Source organism: Perna viridis, chromosome 10 (genome assembly GCF_037379345.1).
Source record: "Perna viridis isolate PV_CMFRI_1.1 ecotype Kerala chromosome 10, ASM3737934v1, whole genome shotgun sequence".
NCBI classification, from domain to species: Eukaryota; Metazoa; Mollusca; class Bivalvia; order Mytilida; family Mytilidae; genus Perna; species Perna viridis.
Window position 1 is genome coordinate 20,585,942 of NC_142454.1, and position 13,675 is coordinate 20,599,616.

Genomic DNA, 13,675 nt, shown 5'->3' on the forward strand with positions numbered 1-13,675 from the left:
CCATGCCATGGGTTACCTGTCTATACAGTTGTAAGTTTTGTCAAGGGAATTTTGGTCTTCTGTTGCACTTCATGATACTTAATGTTTTTCATCATATAATAGATACTCAGATATATTTATTTTCTGATTGAAGAGCCTGCTATGAACATTAACATAATTGCATTCATGGATTGAATTTCTAGTTCATAATAAGAATTAAAACAACAAAAAGCTCTGGTATTGGCATACCATAAAACTTCTGAAAAGCTGTGAGTTCTTGACTTATCAATTACAGACAAGACTGATATCTTTAAATTATTGGTAGGTTTGAATTTTCTATTAAGTAATGGTAGCCTAGATTTCAGAATACTTTTTGTGCCTGGCTGAATTTTCAAGTCAGAGCGACTTACTAGCACAATCTGTCGACAATACATTGCATTTATTATTACATGTTCAGACCTTAGTAAAATCTGCCTAATTCTACTCTGAGCAGATTGAAAATCTGTGATAACAAGGGATATCCAGAGTATGTGTAAAATAAACATCTGCCAAAATCATGCAAACTTTTCATTCTGAAGAGGTTGATATAGGTTTCACTGTACAAACTACATATAAGTGAGAATGAAAAGTGAAAACTGACAGAGAATGTGTTTTAATACATGTTAATTGAGAAATTAAATACATTTGTAAGTTCTAAATCACAGCAGTTGATGCTACAGTTGCTTTATTTTCAGTATCCACAGACACAACACCCATACAGCCCAGAGTTTATCAAGTGAAGAAGGCAGATAAAGGGGAATCATACAAGAAAAAATTAAATTGGTTACTGAGAGAACTGAAAACTGTTGATGGAAAGAGTACTAATAAGGTATAACTCGTGTCTCCTTCCTTCAAACATAAGGTGTAACTCGTATCCCCTTCTTCCAAACATAAGGTATAGCTCATATCCCCTTCCTCCAAACATAAGGTATAACTCATAGCCCTGTTCTCCAGTCATAAGGTATAACTCATATCCCCTTTCTCCAAACATAAGGTATAACTCATATCCCCTTCCTCCAAACAAAAGGTAAAACTCATATCTCCTTCCACCAGACATAAGGTATAACTCATATCCCCTTCATCCAAACATAAGGTATAACTCATAGCCCTGTTCTCCAGTCATAAGGTATAACTCATATCCCCTTTCTCCAAACATAAGGTATAACTCATATCCCCTTCCTCCAAACAAAAGGTAAAACTCATATCTCCTTCCACCAGACATAAGGTATAACTCATATCCCCTTCCTCCAAACATAAGGTATAACTCATAGCCCCATTCTCCAGACATAAGGTATGACTCATATCCCCTTCCTCCAGACATAAGGTATAACTCATATCCCCTTCCTCCAGACATAAGGTATGACTCATATCTCCTTCCACCAGACATAAGGTATAACTCATATCCCCTTCCTCCAAACATAAGGTATAACTCATATCCCCTTCCTCCAAACATAAGGTATAACTCATATCCCCTTCCTCCAGACATAAGGTATAACTCATAACCCCTTTCTCCAAACATAAGGTATAACTCATAACCCCTTTCTCCAAACAAAGGGGTTTTAACATGAAATCTGTAAATGTTTGCCAGTCCATGTGGCTTGTAAGTACAACTTTTACTAAACAGTTGAAAGGATTTTGATGAAATGTTACGTGAAGGATAAACAGAATATGAAGAATTGCATGGTAGAAGATGATTATAGTGAAATACTTGCAAGTTGGGGTAATCCAACTTGTGAGTTTACATTTTTGGCATAATATAGAGGACTGTCCAAAAATGTCAAACTAAATTCCACAAAATAATTACTTCTAAGCTTAAGTACTACGTGCACCACTTATCATCCACCCAAATAAAATGCCGAAATTTTTTGTTTACCTATTTGCTTCAAAATCGCCAAAATAACCTGACGTATGATAGCATGGACTATATTATTTTTAGCTTTGCCCAAATAAAATGCCAACATTTTTTGTTTACCTATTTGCTTCAAAATCGCCAAAATAACCTGCCGTACGATAGCATGGACTATATCATTTTTAGCTTTGCGTTTGTTGTCGTCATCCATTATTGTTAACAATTTTTCAAAACTCTTCTCCTCTGACACTACTTGACCAGTTGGAACCAACATTCGTTTGAATGTTCCTTGGGGTATCTTGCATGAAACTGATTTGGGGAATTTTGATCCTTTGAAAAACTTGGCCACTGCTTCTAAAAATAGAACATAGGGCTCAGACAGTAATTCTCCGCATATATCTCCAAAACCATTAGGTTTAGCCAAATTCTTTCAGTTGCTGAAATGATCCTCATTAAAAGGCCTACAAAAGTTTCTAGGGTTCAAAGTTGTCAAAAGACTCCTTGTAAGAGTTATTGCCCTTGAAAGGGGTATGACCCTTTTTTTTACAGTTTTCAGTCAATATCTTGAAAACTATGTTAGATAGAAAGAAACTTTCAATGGCAGAAATGATCCTTATGATAAGTCCTACAAAAGTCTTGAGTCAAAATTGTTGGACGACTTATAGTTCGTTGCCCTTGGAAGGCAAAATTCAACCAGGTGAGCAATTTAGGCTCCTGGGAGCGTTTTGTATGACTCTGCTCCCAATTCTAGTTTGATGAATGTTATTTGATTTCATGAATCCTACAAAAATGTACATTTTATACAAATGAAGGGCTTAGAGATTCCAACATATTTAAGTAGTGATTTCGATACATGTATTATATAAAGTTTTTTGTGTCACAGGAAACAGCAGAATTTGATCTTACTTTTGAGAAAGTTTTTAAATGGAGTGCCAGTAGTGTTGCTGAAAAAGATTCTTTTCTCTCCAGTCTATGGAAGGTTAGTGATTGGTTTATGGACAGATTAATGCTTTTGTGAAGTGTACAATATTGTATTTTCACTGTCATGATTTTCCTAAGAGTAATCAAGGGAACCAAGATTCAAGCGGAAATCATAAGAATATATTCCAAGGATAAAATTGGAAAATAGACACACACAACAAAGAACATGAAATAACCAAAAGTATCATCTACAAAGAAATAAATTTAAATGAGTAACCTGAAATTACCAAACTGAAGTACAGTTTGACCTAAGAATCATGCAAATATAGAAAAACGATGAAAATAAAAAAAAAAATTATGAACTTATTAAACAACCTAAAGGGTTTTCAAAAGTCAAAAAGTTTTATAAAAATTGTATCTGACGTTGGAATTCTTTTGAAAATATGTCCCATTTTTTTCACAGATCGCTAAATAACAATTTTATTATATTTTACCATATTTCTCATACTCCTTCATTATTTTTTATTGATTTTCCAATCACTAACTGGACCTTCTAATCTAAAGCTATATGCATTTACACAACAGAAAAAGTTTTAAAAAATCCCACCTTTGCCTGATTCATAGATGGATCTGTATATAAGTAACATATTAGTTGATGTATATGTATAGTTTATTGTTAATTGTGTGTTTAGTCACCATATATTGTTCTGAAAATAAATTTGCAAAAAAATCCACATCTGTCTCATCAGAACATAAACAAATATGTTCTGTCAACAAAGTAAATAACACTGGCAACTATCCAGGTTAAAATTTGGGTCATTTTGTAATAGGCCGAATTGTAAATACTGTAATATATAATTAAATAATTTACTTCTTTTTTAACATTCCTTATCAATACATGTATAATTGTATATGTATCCTGCTTCAATTTAAGCTTTGAATTTCATTGTAAACTTTTTTTTCCAGTTGAGTCAGAGATATTTGATACAGAAACCAGATTTTGTCAATGTACCTAGACATCTGCTGCAAGGTATGATTTGTTTAGTTTTATTAAGGAGGTAGACCTAAGGTAAGGGACACAACTCTTTAAAATCATTGGAACATTTGTATTCAGGATCTTTATACCAATCTCATGTAATCATCAAAGTAACTTGGATTAATTTCAATCAGTTTCAAATGAAAGCTTGAAAGACTTCAGTGAAATTGAATGTGATACAAACATATCACTGACTTCATGAGTTATGTCCTTTACTCTAGGTCTACTTCCTTAAATAATAAGCAAAAATCGGCCCTGATATGCTAATATCAGCATGACAAACTTTCTAACCTGTTGAAAAGGTAACCCAGAATTTAGATGACATTCTTCTCTAGGCTGACTACCATTTATATATCTATTTTAGAGGTATCCAAGCCTGCTAAACAGGTAGCTCAGGCTGTTGATGACATTCTTCCTTAGGCTGACTACCATTTATTTATCTATTTTAGAGGTATCCAAGCCTGCTGAACAGGTAGCTCAGGCTGTTGATGACATTGCTGTGCTACAGGAAGATTACCAAGCTTTGTCGTCAAAGGAGGAATCTGACTTAGATCAGATGATGTCTGAATGTCAGGCAGCCATTAGTAATGCCGAAGCATTTGCTGAAAATCTGTCTAAACAATTGTCTGTCCTAGATGGGGTAATTTACTTGCTTAAGTGTAAGTATTTGTAAGAATCAGGCAAAATGGAAAATTCAGAAACATACATGTCAAAACCCCACCGGTCTTACAGTATAATTTCACTCAAGTATGCTTTCTTTATTTAAAAACCATTATTTGATCAGATTAAAATGAGGTTTTTGACAGAGTTGTCTGCTCTTTGAATGTTCATTTACAGTGCATTTCAGTGAAATCATATCTCAATGCAGCAACATGATATGGAAAATTATGGAACGCCTAAACTGTCTGATGAGATACATATGTGTTTACGTGTTGTCAGTTTTATATTACTTGCTGTGGTTTTATAATTACATGTGGTCATTTTGTATTTACGTTATGTAGGAACATCTTTACATTATGTCGTTTTGTCTTTACGTTCTGTCATTCATCTTTACGTTCTGTCATTTTGTCTTTATGTTCAGTCGTTTTATGATTACGTTATGTCAACATATATTTACGTTATGTGGATTTATCTTTATGTGCAGTGGTTTTCTTATAACTAGAGGTCATTTCATCTTTATGTTATGACGATCTCTAAATACTTTATGTGCAGTGATTTCTTCTTTACATGATGTGGTTTCTTCTTTACGTGATGTGGACAAAAATTTCATGATGACATGTGACCCCCGGAACTTTTCGATCGTGTAAACTTCATATCAGTCCGTAAAAGGCAGAATAGACGTCACAACGCCAATTAGAATAATGCTTAACGAAAGACACTTGGGTAGTCTATCCAGTCACCCTAGAGTATTTATTCTATATTAAAAAATAGCTTATTTGTTATTTACATTCAATATTATCACAATTAATACACCTAGGACTCTGTTGATGACTTGTGGTGATTTTCGTTGTCAGAATATATTTTTTGAATTCCAAAAACATGGGAATTTCGACTCCCGTGAAAATTTGCATAAATTCCACTCTACAAGTTATTGCTTGACTAAATTAAATTTCCTAATTAATAAACCACCATTAACTGATTTTCAAGAAAGATTTTTTATAAATGTTTAAAAATTTAACCCCTTCCCCGAGAAAACTGGTCTCAGTATCAAACATAATTCTCATTCACGGCGTACCGACACTGTGAAACTCATATTTTAGGCATTCATAATTTAAAAGATAATTATTTACCCAAAATATCTGAACAATTCAGGTGTCTGATTTTTTATAGGGTTATAATTACTATAAAATCGTAAAAAGTGGAATTTACAGAATTTCAGAATTTCTTCTATATCACCCATTATTATCTTTTCTCGGAATACCGTAGTTTAAACAAGCTTTTGTGTGATACAATATATTTGTATAGTGTCTAAGCTTTCAAATCGGCCAGGTAATTAATATTTGAACTTTTCCAAGTAAAGTTGGTGCAAAAATTGCCCCTACCCATGATAAAAATACCTTAATACGGCCCATCATTTATGATTATTAGAAAGCTTAGATGCTAAATAAACATGTTTAGATATGCAGAGGCATGTTTGAAGTACAGTACTTTAAAAAATTGCACATAACAGGTTTTAAAATGAAAGAAAATATGAAATTAAAAAAAATCCCCTCTTTACTATGAAAAACACAATATTTTCACATTGAAACTGGAAACAATATGCCCCTGAGTAGATATATAACATTTTGGTTCATGTTGAGGTATTTTTTTCTTGGGTTGTTGAGTACTTCTTGCACTAACTTGACTTTGAAAAGTTCAAATATTTATAACTTAGGCTCACAAGAAAGCTACTAAACTATATAGTAGTATTTACTTACAAAAGTTTTTTTGAAGTACGGTATTTTAAAAAATATGCCAATTAAAAGTGAAATGGAAGAAAAATGAAATTCCGAAAATTCCCCTATTTACGAAAACACATTATTGTCGTCTTGAAACTAAAATAATACACTCATGAAATGAGCAGTGATGTTGGATATATCAATGATGAAAACAATAGTACCCAGCATACCTATTGTACTCCGTTAATAAACTTAAGACTAACATTTTGGTTCATGTTGAGGTATTTTTTTTCATGGGTAGGGGTGTAAATTTCTCTCCTTATTTGACTTGGAAAAGTTAAATTATTAATTACTGGGCTGATTTGAAAGCTTAGGTACTATATACATCCACTGTATCTCATCAACACTTGTTTTAACTACGGTATTCTGAATAAAGATAGTAACGGGTGATAAAGAAATTCTGTAAATTCCCCTTTTCCTGATTTTATAGTAAATGCAATCCTATAAAGAAATTCAAACGCCTGAATTGATCAGATATGTTGAGTAAATCATTATCTTAATTATGAATGCCTAAAATATGAGTTTCACAGTGTCGGTATGCTGTGAATGAGAATTATGTTTGATACTGAGACTAGTTTTCTAGGGGTAGGGGTAATATTTTGAACATTTTTTTAAAATTCTTTCTTGAAAATTAGTTTTGGTGGTTTATTAATGTAGAAAATTAAATTTAGTCACGCAATAACTTGTTGAGTCAAATTTATGCAAATTTTCGCGGGAGTTGAAATTCCCGTGTTTTTGGAATTAAAAAAATATATTCTTGACTACGAAAATCACCACAAGTCATCAACAGAGTCCTAGGTGTATCAGTTGTGATAATACTGAACGTAAATAACAAATAAGCTAGTTTTTACTATAGAATAAATACTCTAGGGTGACTGGATAGACTACCCTAGTGTATTTCGTTCAGCATTTTTCTAATCGGCGTTGTGACGTCTATTTTGCCCTTTACGGACTGATTGGAAGTATACATGATCAAAAAGTTCTGGGGTTACACTTCATTATGAAATTTTTGTCCACGTCACGTAAAGAAGATATCACTTCACGTAAAGAAAAGAAAATGCACATAAAGTATTTAGAGATCGACATAACGTATCGATCTCACGTTATAAGAAAACCACTGCAAGTAAAGATAAATCCACATTGTGTAAATATATGTTGACATAACGTAATCATAAAACGACAGAACGTACAGACAAAATGACAGAACGTAAAGACAAAACGACATTATGTAAAGATGTTCAGACATTTTAGGCATTCCATAGAAAGTCTTGTTTTTTTCCTGATTTCTGATTTCCTGATGGTGCAAATAGTCAATTTAAACCATCAAGTTGATGTTTTTTTCATACCATGTTTCACCCACTGCCTGATTCTTACAAAGACTGACACTTAATTTTCAGATGAGAATTATAAATGCCTTATGTTATAAGTTACTGAAGTGCTAAAATAAATTGTTTTATTTGCCAACCTATTATAGATGTATCATGGGATATCACTGTCAGTCTGTTTGTCAAATGAACTACATATAGATGTATTTGCCTATTTATAAAATGTAGTCTCAATTACATTATGCAATTTTTATACCCTGCCTCACAAGGTGGTGAGGTAATATGTGATACTCTTCCAAAAGTTGAGTGTGTGTCTGGCTGTCCCCTGATGGTTTCCAGATGATAATTTTAGAAGATATTGACGGATCTGCTTCAAACTTTGGATAGGTTTAGTTTATCATTGAATACAGATCAAGCTGGAATTTCTGTTTGATAGGATTTTTTTTACCAAAGTTATGACCATTTTAAATTGTTTTTAAGACCAAAAAATTTGTGCAATGTGGTTGGGTATCATTTAATGTCCCATTAGAATGATTAGATTTTTTTTTGGGTGGGGACAAGAGAAAATATTACTGTCAATCTTTGACAAACTTCAATTTAACTGTATTTTCATCAAACCAAATACAAGAAAACACAAGTTTTGTTAGTTTAAATGGATAAGTTATGTTGCCTAATTGGTTTTGTATGAATTATAACGAGCAATACATGTACCTGTAATATAATATAATAGTAGTGATACATGTCATTATTGTTTTTCTCAGGCCAATATACATTCCATTATGGGTTCTGAGGACCAAGTCTTGAATCTAATGAGACTGTTAGATGATGGTATCAACCAAGCTGAAAGTATCGAAGACAGATTGGATTCTTATGATAAAATTTTAAGGGTAATTTAATTTGCACTTAGCATTAAATGTACATTTTACAAGGTGTTGAGAACTAATGCTTTTTTTATATAAATGTTAACTAGAAGATTTAAGTAGCAAGCACTCCAGCTAAGAATCATGCAAAATGTGATACATGATTGGAATTTCTACATATTTTTATTTTTGATATCTTGTTTAAAATGCTTTAGTAAACAGAAATTAACATTTGGTTTTTCATATAACCCTTGTTCATTTGAGATAAAAATTGTATAGAAGGCACTGTAGAATTCAAAGTAAGGGAGATAACTCTGTAAATGACACTCAAATACACTAGAATCTATTGGACTTTCGATGTTGATTATGTCCTAAGAGCAGGCAGATTTGAATGAATAATTACACATTTCATAGTATAGACCCATTAAACAACTTAATTACAAAAATAAAAATATGTAGCCTTTATTAGGATGTATCACATTTTTCAGATTTTCCCTGATTCTTACGAAGACAGCTACTTAAACAGTGTTATGAAATTTGTCATTGCTAAACAGTGTTGGTGTCACTTACATTTATTAATATTTTGTTTGTTGCTGTAAAAAATCAGTAAGCAATCTTGACCATTTTAGTATGTGAATTCTACACCCTGTCAACAATTTAAAGGAATTTCTGTGAATAACCCTGCTTTGGCCACAACATATATTGATTCAATAAATATTTTTTGTTTGATTTAGAATGTCAAAGATCAGATGGAAGTTATGAAAGACAAGGATACATTGATAAAAGTTAGAAATCAGAACCATCAGAACTTACTTCAGGAGTTAGACAACTTGGTGGTTTGTATTGTAGAGTAATAGTATTTGTTAATATGATTTTAGACTTTACCTATGAGTGATGAACTATTTGTACTAAAAAGAACAATGGTAAATTGTGAAAGTCAGTTATAGGATGACTTTCTTCATCTTCTACCTTTTACAACTAAAATATGATGCAGTAAAAGAATATTTACTGTTTAGTCTTTATGTTGCCACAGTACTGGCCTTTTATGATTTTATTTGTATTTCCCACTCATCCATTTTGTGTATTGATTTTTATCTGTGTACACTCATTTAGCCAAAAACGCAATAACCCAATAATGTACCATAATTCGTGACAAAAGTAATCAATATTTTAGTTTGTTATGATAATTCGTCTTATGAATTTCTTTTTCCTTATGATAAAACCTCTTAACTCACTGAAATATCTTCAAAAATGGGCTGCTAGAGTATTAGAAACTCTCTGTTTTATTCTTTGTTGTTCACTATATTTATGATTTTAATTTGGGTTATTTGTTGTACCAAAATTAGAATGAATGTAAAAAATGACTTTTTCATATTTAAACAATTCACATGGCTGGTCAAAAATTACTTACTTTTATTATAAAACAACTCCAGTCTGGCTTGTGATTGTTTATTTCAACATTTATTGAATTTATCAAAACAAGCAGGTATACTCATTGTATACGTAAGCGATACCGCTGTCGGAAATGAGTCCCACTTACAGGCAGGTCCAGGGCAGGTTCCTGAAATTTTGGACTGAAAAGGGGGGTTTGACTTACAGGCAAATCGACTTATACTCAAGTATATATGGTACAAGGCATCTTATAACACATGCTGTGCATCAGCATTAAAAATTCCAACAATCACTTCCTAATTGCAAATGTTATTTCCAAGAAATACATCATTTTGGACAGAACAAATTTAGGCTATTCATGTTTCAGCTTATCAACATGTATAGAATGTCGGTAATGCTCCATCTATATCAAAGGTAATGTGCCAGTACAAAGCTGGCAAATATGGTAGATATGTCAAATTCAGTATACCAGATACTTCTGAGGGGAAAACTTTGCCTGTAATGTGACCTAACAAAGAAAATAAAAGTCACAAAATATTTGCTAGTTACTTGACCAAATATTGAAAACTCACACATTTCAATTTTGGCACAGTACAATAGAAAATAAATAAATCCTTTGCAGGCATTTATGGTAGTGGTAATCTTATACATATACATTTTACTAGGCAAATACATGTGACAATATATACAGACTGCATGTCATGTTTTGTTGCTTTGATGAAATTTGTTTTTATTTGTGAATATACATTTATGTTAATTGTTCATTAAGAGTCAGCTTATTGCCTTTGAATTCTCTTTTTGAAATTGCACAGTCTGAAAATAACACTGAGCTTTTCTTTACCATATAGAAAAAGTAAGATGTAATAACAATTATTTTCTTAATTTCAAATTTGAATACAGAAGTATATGAGTGCAATGAAGGTTCTACTTACAGGTATATCTTCTTCATGATGTATAATGTAAGTGTATGGAAACTGTTTACATTGTAGACCCAGCTAGACCTTGATACCAGACATCTGAAAGCCTTACAAGACGGAGACCTGTCAACACCTAATGGTATCTATGAATGCACAGCTGCTGCACTGGCCCTCCATAAATGTGTCAACATCAATATACATCCAGGTTAATATCATAAATACACATAAGAAAACTAAATATAGAGAAAATATCCTTTAAAATATAACATAAGTAATTGTAATTAATCAAGAATACAACAGGATGGCACCGTCTAGCCTTATAAACAGATTAGATTTATCAAGAGAACCAAGTTTTGAGTAGTAATCCATTAGAAAATATTCCCATGATAAAGACTAGACTGGTAAAATAACCACATACAACAAAGATTATAAAATAACAAAGATAACATGTACAAAGAAACAAAAGAAAATGAGCAACCTGTACATCACTAAAAACTTGAAATATGGACCCAGTGCACCGATAGGGTAAGCATCCTCTGCTTTTTTCTAGAAACATTACATAGTTGCTCATAAAATGTTATGGTACACGAAAGAGGAAAGGAAAATTATGACGTGAACTCACTTTAAACATGAAGCTCTTAGTGGCTCCTTACTCAGAGTTTACAATATAAAAAGATAAGCAGGCCCACCACAACATACACACACATCTGCATATTGGTAGTAGGTTTTTTCTGTTTAATATTTCACATTTTCAATCAAAATTTAGACCAATATTTTGTTGTAAGAATACTTTTACATATATTAGGAATAATTCCTCTTGTTATCCTTTAATTTCAAGTTTTTAGGCAATAAATACTGTTATTTAAATAAAAACATTAGGGTCCAAATGTGTGATTTATTTCATCATTTTAGCATTGACCAAAATGGCGGCAGTTGAAGAACAACAGAAGAAGTTTACAAAGTTTGCCTCTGGTTTCAGTAAAAGATTGGCACACCATCTCAACAACCTCTTCATACATCAGGTTTGTCTTAATGTGCTTTAAATATAAAGTTGTTCAGAGTATTACCAATAATTGCTTGACTGTCTTCAGATGGTGAGCTATTAGTTGGCATCAACTCTGAACTCTGAATTTACTTAGGTAGCTGTCTGTAAGAATCATGCAAAATCCCAAAAAAGGCTACATATTTGTATTTTTGTAATTAAGTTGTTTTTTTGGGTCTATATTATGAAATGTGTAATTACTCATTCAAATCTACCTGCTCTTAGGAGATAATCAACATTGAAAATCCAATAGATTCTATAGTATTTGAGTGTCATTTACAGAGTTATCTCCCTTAATTTTGAATTCTACAGTGCATTCTAAAAATTTTTTATCTCCTGTGAGCACGGTTTATTCGAAAAACTAAATGTTAATTTCTGTTTACTGAAGCATTTTGAACAAAATATCAAAAATAAAAATATGTAGGCTTTTCACCCATAAATCACATTTTGCATGATTCTTAGCTGGAATGCTACTTAATTACATACTTGCACTTGTGAAAACAAACTAATGTAGTACTTGTTTACATGTTTGTATCTATTATTCATCTTAGCAGTAAATAAAAAAGTAGTGTTCAAATATCAGGTTTATTTTTTTTTTGTCTTAATTATTGAGGTGATGAATTTAAAACTTTTCAAAAATTAACTTTTCCATATCATACATTTAACTCTGTCAAATATTTTGTTTATGACATAAAGTATTGTGGTGTATAATTCAATATTTATTAGAAATGTTTGAAAAATCATCTGTATTATCGGAAAGTAGGGTTAGAAATTTAGAGTCATCCTGTTGTCAAAAATTACATAAATTCAACAATTTCACACAATAATTTTCCATTAAGAACTGCTTATGCTTTTGGACAACCTCATTTTAACTGTGTGACAATCACTAATCCCAATTTAGAATTTCCTTCAAGGTTGAGTGATTTAAATCATTTCTTCACTGGCAATGGTGAAATAAAAATTTTCAACATGCAAGCCTTAGCAAGCATGTTAAAATCTTTTTTTATCATAGAGAGTGGAAAAAATCAAGAATAGGATGAAGGAGAATCAGTTTCTCTTACAAAATCTGTAGAAAAGTTTGAAAATGTATATCAGCAGGAAATTTCTTACAGAAATTTAATCACTGCCTAGTGATTAAAAAGTCACACCCATTTTTGATCACCCACATAAAATGGGAGAAATAGTTATACAAGTGGTAATACAAGTATTTTTACTATAGATTTCATTTGTTTAGAACTATGTGTTCACTGTTTTAATGGTAATTATAAACTCATCTCCATCTGACTAATATAATAAAAAATACTGTAACACCAATAGAATCCATCCTGTCCTTAACTGAAAGCCTTTTTTCTCAAGTTTAATTTTCTTTTAAATGATAAGCTTTGTAACTCACTAATATCTCATTAACAAAAGAGAAATCTTCACTCACTGAATGATTATCGAAGAGTTTTGAATTCTGCAATATTTTCAATAATAAGCTAAAATATCATATTGAAGGGTTTTAAGGAGGTAAACCTAGGGTAAGGGACATTACTCTTGAAATCTGTGATATGCTTGTATCATATTCAATTTCTCCAAAGCCTTTCAATCTTTCCTTTGAAACTGAATGAAATCAGTCCAAGTTACTTTGATGCTTACATGAGATTGATGTAAAATGGTGAATACAAATGTTCCAATAATTTGTAATAGTTGTGTCCCTTACCTCCTTAAATAAGTGACTACAAATCATTAGGTATAAATTTAATAAAATGTACTTTAAAAAGTTGATAAAAAGAATAAGTATAATGGTGCAGTCATAAACTTCAGCAAATTTGATAGTTTCAGTAAAATGATTTTTATTATTCTTTTTATTTTTAGTTTAGGGAAATGGTAAAAAT

The 13,675-nt window shown here is 31.6% G+C and overlaps 1 protein-coding gene across 7 annotated transcripts in view; it reads left to right on the forward strand.

Moving 5' to 3' along the window:
• LOC148604899 (exocyst complex component 1-like) overlaps positions 1-13,675 on the forward strand; it is a 48,409-nt gene that overhangs the window by 2,111 nt on the left and 32,623 nt on the right. For 5 of the 7 annotated variants that reach the window (XM_088551067.1, XM_088551073.1, XM_088551070.1 and 2 more), the window contains exons 3-11: positions 714-847; positions 2,751-2,846; positions 3,755-3,818; positions 4,274-4,464; positions 8,349-8,474; positions 9,182-9,283; positions 10,829-10,961; positions 11,669-11,778; positions 13,033-13,056. In XM_088551067.1, coding sequence (XP_088407193.1) covers positions 714-847; positions 2,751-2,846; positions 3,755-3,818; positions 4,274-4,464; positions 8,349-8,474; positions 9,182-9,283; positions 10,829-10,961; positions 11,669-11,778; positions 13,033-13,056 — 980 coding nt within the window. The remainder of the gene's footprint in view (positions 1-713; positions 848-2,750; positions 2,847-3,754; positions 3,819-4,273; positions 4,465-8,348; positions 8,475-9,181; positions 9,284-10,828; positions 10,962-11,668; positions 11,779-13,032; positions 13,057-13,675) is intronic. The other 2 variants (XM_088551069.1, XM_088551071.1) reach the window with 1 other exon arrangement.